We start from the raw sequence: 4847 nt of genomic DNA on the forward strand, positions 1-4847 counted from the left end.
ATTGCATGCAGGCCTGACTCTTCTTCTCCTCCTCCTACTCCATCCTCCTCCCTCTCCTCCTCAGCTGCCTCCTCCTTTTCCGCTGCTAGCGTCTCTTCCGCTGCACCGCCCAAGCTCCCCAGAACCTATTCCACATGCCAGGTGAGACGTTGCCATGCCGTGCTGCGTCTGTTGTGCCTGGAAGCAAAGAGCCACACTGGCCCGGCACTCCTTTCAGCTTTGCGTTCACAGGCAGATGAGTGGCTAACACCGCTCAATTTGACAGTTGGTAAAGTGGTGTGTGACAACGGTGCCAATCTGCTTAGCGCATTGAAACAGGGCAAAATCACGCACGTGCCGTGCATGGCACACGTCTTAAACTTGGTCGTGCAGCGATTCCTTGTCAAATACCCTGGGGTCCAGGACATCTTGCGGCAGGCAAGGAAAATCTCGGCCCATTTCAGAAGATCTTACACGGCCATGGCTCGCCTTGCTGACATTCAGCGGCGACACCATCTGCCGGTCAGACGTCTTATTTGCGATTGCCCGACGCGATGGATCTCAACCTTCTATATGCTTGATAGGCTGCTCCAGCAGAAACGTGCAGTTAACGTCTACCTGTATGAACTCTGCGAAAGAAACGGTTCTGGGGAGCTGGGTTTTTTTTCACCGCGCCAGTGGCTGCTCATGCGCGACACATGCAGACTTCTGCGGCCATTTGAGGAGATCACCAAACTGGTCAGTCGCAGCCATGGCGCCATCAGTGACATGGTACCTTATGCCTTCTTTCTGGAGCGTGCATTGCGTCGTGTCATTGATCAGGCTGTGGAGGAGCAGGAGCGGGAAGATGAGGAAGTCGCAATGCTGGATGAATTCCCAGGGGGGGCTACTCTATCTGAGACAAGTCAACAACAGGAGTCTGATGAGGAGTCAGAGGAGGATGGTGCCGGGGCGGATGAGCAGGAGCAAGAAGAGCATGCTTTAAACCTTTCTGGGATCCCTGTTGTGCGAGGATGGGGAGAGGAGAATGAAGAGGACGACATTATCCTGGATGATGAGCAGGAGCCAGGCCACCACACCGCTTCCACTTTAGTGCAAATGGGGGCCTTCATGCTCCAGTGTTTTAATAGGGACCCCCGTATAAAAAGCATGAGGGTCAAGGACCAGTACTGGGTGGCAACGTACTTAGACCCCCGGTACAAACACAAAATGGCGGAAATGTTACCGCCGTCGCAGAGGGCTGTCAGAATGCAGCACTTCCAGGCCTTGCTTCGAGAAATGCTGCATTCTGCTTTTGCGTGCGCTGGCAGAGGAGCAATTCCCACTCCCAGAGAAGGATTTGCGGGTACCAATCCAACAGCGCCTGCAAGAAGAGGCCGGTTTGAAGATGTGTTGGTGACTTCGGATATGAGGTCATTCTTTCAGCCGACCCATCGACAGGTGTCATCCGGATCCAGCATCAGGGAACGCCTAGACCGTCAGGTGTCCGACTACATTGGGTTAACGGCCGATGTGGACGCTCTGAGGAGTGATGAACCCCTAGACTACTGGGTGGGCAGGCTTGACCTCTGGCCAGAGCTTGCCCAATTTGCAATCGAACTGTTGGCTTGCCCCTCATCCAGTGTCCTGTCCGAAAGGACGTTCAGCGCAGCAGGGGGGATTGTGACCGATAAGCGTACTCGCCTAGCTCACGACAGTGTTAACTACCTCACATTTCTAAAAATGAATGAGGCATGGATCTCGGAGGAATTCAACACATGTGACCAGTAGACCATGTATATGTCTATAAACTATTTTTTTAATCAAGCACACAGACCTTCTTAATTCATTTGGCTCACTTCCTTGACCCAAAAAAGCACACCGTACTATATGCCCCTACCCTCCTCTTTGAAGAGGTTGAGCGGTGTCATATTTCTACTGGGGCTGCTTATGATATCCCTGTGCTGTGCTGACTTCCTCCTGGGGGTTCTTATTATGAAGGGATCACACTATCCCTGTGCTGTGCTGACTTCCTCCTGGGGGTTCTTATTATGAGGGGATCACACCATCCCTGTGCTGTGCTGACTTCCTCCTGGGGCTGCTTACGGTGCTGCTGTCAGTGCTGTATGTCACGGTGCTGCTGTCAGCGCTGTATGTCACGGTGCTGCTGTCAGCGCTGTATGTCACGGTGCTGCTGTCAGCGCTGTATGTCACGGTGCTGCTGTCAGCGCTGTATGTCACGGTGCTGCTGTCAGCGCTGTATGTCACGGTGCTGCTGTCAGCGCTGTATGTCACGGTGCTGCTGTCAGCGCTGTATGTCACGGTGCTGCTGTCAGTGCGCTGTATGTCACGGTGCTGCTGTCAGATGCCTCTATCACGGTGCATGTGTCATTCCGGTATGTCACGCTGCTGGTGATCATCTCCTGCACCCTCTTCTTTGCCTACCCTGGTCCCTGACCTTCCCTCTCCTCCATTGCCTTCATTAGCTCCATAGTCCTGAATTGTTAGAACAATTTCCCAAATAAAATAAAAATGCTTGTAGTTATCGATCCCAAATTCACCTCATACATGTATTATGTCATTGTCCAGATGGTGGGACTACGTTTTACCCCCTAATAATTACCACGTGGCCGCAAATTCGACATGAAGGTTTGCAAAGTTCGCCTCCCATTGAAGTCAATGGGGCCCGCGGCGAACGTTCGGTTTCGCGAACGTTTGAGTCCGTTCGCATTTCGCTTTCGCGAAACGTCCCGTCGGAAGTTCGTCCATCACTACTGGAGAGTAACCGACCAATGTCCTCTCCTTGTCCCCTCATTAGAAATATCTGTTTTGGAAAGACCAGCAATTTAAGACTATACAACGTTCCCCTGCTGGAGCAAATGGGATCATGCATTGGGTACAAGATTGTATATATGGAGGTTTTCTATTTGTGTGTGTGTTTTTTCTATATTGGTTGAACTGGGTGGACTTGTGTCTTTTTTTCAACAAGATAAATTATGTAACTCCTGTAACTATATATGGAAGGAAGGAAATGAGAAAGAAAGGAAGGAAGAAAAAGAGAAAGAAAGGAAGGAAACAAAAGAGAAAGGAAGGAAAAACAAGAAAGAAAGAAAGAGAGGGAGGAGGAAATGGGAAAATCCAGTAAGGGTTTCCTATGGAGGTATTGTTTGTGAAGTAGAGTGTTTCAGTCTCCATACATTTGCATACATCTGGCAGACAGGTGTGTGGATGACAGGCGTTTCGCGTGATTGCTCTTCTATAAATGGGATCTTGGAGAGAGGAGCTCCTGCTGTGTAGATCTGAGATCAGTACGGTGAGCGGAGAAGATGTCCAGTCTCCTGTGGATCGTGATGATGGTCTTCTATTATGTGGAGTGTGCGTTGGCTCTCTCGTTAAACTCCTGCATTGTACTTCTGAATGGGAAGAGTCTGTACAATGGGGCGAAGAAGAACCCTTCAGCTGTCATCCAGCTCATCATGGGGCTCATTAACATCACCATGCGTGGTTTGTTGTTCACACAGTTCACGGCTTTGTTTTTCCCCAATTTTCGCTTTGAGGGAATATATCACGTAGCAATATTTTTTCTACCATTCCAAATGTATTTCAGCAGCTGGCTGATATCTTGGCTGTGTGCCTATTACTGCATCCGCATTGTTCACTTCACCCACCAAGTCTTTATTTGGGTTAGAAGGACCCTCTCCTCTTGGCTTCCATGGGGACTCGTACTATCAGGAGTTGGCTCCGTCGCTCTGTGTATCGGGAACATCTGGACTGTTAAAATGACTCCAGGGTATTACAACAGTACACTCCTTGATACCACTTATATGGAAACCATACCTTTAAGTCTCACATTTACAGCAATATGCCTCTTCCTGGGCGTCTGCCTCCCATTTATTATCAGTTCCGTCTCCCTGCTGACCACAGCCGTCTCTCTGTTTAGACACATCTGGAATATAAAGCACCAAGATTCTGGATTCTCTCCTGCACAGGTCCAAGTCCATGTCAACGCCATCCGAACAATGATCCTCTTACTTCTATTGGATGTCCTCTTCTACATAGCTGTAATGACTGTGAACAATATTTTAAACAATACAAATCCTATGTCAATAGCCTGCTGGATTGGGGTAATTGTCTTTCCAACATTGGAAGCCGCCATAATTATCCAGTCCAGCTCCGTACTGCGTAAGATGGTTCTGGGCAGACTCTGTGCATGCAGAACGGTGGGAACTGAGAGTTAAGGTGGGAATTTGGGTTATGGCCTGCTGTTCTATACTGACACATGCAATACCCCATTACATACACTATACGGCCAAAAGTTTTGCTTGACCAATACACCTGTATGGGCTTGCTGATTACTCCATTTCAAAATCATGGGCATATATATGGAGCTGGTTTCCTTCCACTTTTCTGGGAAGGTTTTTGCCAAGATTTTTTGGAAGGTCTCTGGCAATTTGTGCCCATATGTGCCCCCCTACTAGTGCCTCTCACTCCAGTGTTTTGCTGTTGCCAGGATCAGGAACATAGGCATGCGCACAGGGTGTGCCAAGTGTGCCTGGGCACATCCTAATCACCCTGTACAGTGTCGGTTTCCCCTGTTTTCTGGCACCCCGGCAGTGCTACCAGCTTCCTTCCTCTCCTGCCGGCTGCTGCGAGGGATGTTTCAGGATGGAGAACTGGGAAAGAGGCTGGTAAATATTTAATTTACCAGCCCCATCCTTTCCTGAACAAATACAGTTTGTGAATGAAGAGGAAGCATCTCAGCACAGAGCACTTCCTGTTAGTTCACTGTCCGGTGAAGCCGAGGCTGCAGGGAAAGGGACTGGCGAAGCTCAGTCTCAAAAGCGGGACATCAGGGGTCTGTTTAGATTTTTCACCAAAGACCCCCAACC

At 49.5% G+C, this 4847-nt stretch overlaps 1 protein-coding gene across 1 annotated transcript; it reads left to right on the forward strand.

The window, feature by feature from the left end:
* Window positions 1–3311: 3311 nt before the first annotated feature.
* On the forward strand, window positions 3312–4196 carry LOC143925208 (taste receptor type 2 member 2-like). The gene has a single exon (XM_077449805.1). The coding sequence runs from the start codon at window positions 3312–3314 to the stop codon at window positions 4194–4196; it is 885 nt and encodes a 294-aa protein (XP_077305931.1).
* Window positions 4197–4847: the final 651 nt, after the last annotated feature.

This window comes from Lithobates pipiens, unplaced genomic scaffold, assembly GCF_037356315.1.
Source record: "Lithobates pipiens isolate NorthernLeopardFrog02 unplaced genomic scaffold, aLitPip1_a1.2 Scaffold_22, whole genome shotgun sequence".
Taxonomy (NCBI): domain Eukaryota; kingdom Metazoa; phylum Chordata; class Amphibia; order Anura; family Ranidae; genus Lithobates; species Lithobates pipiens.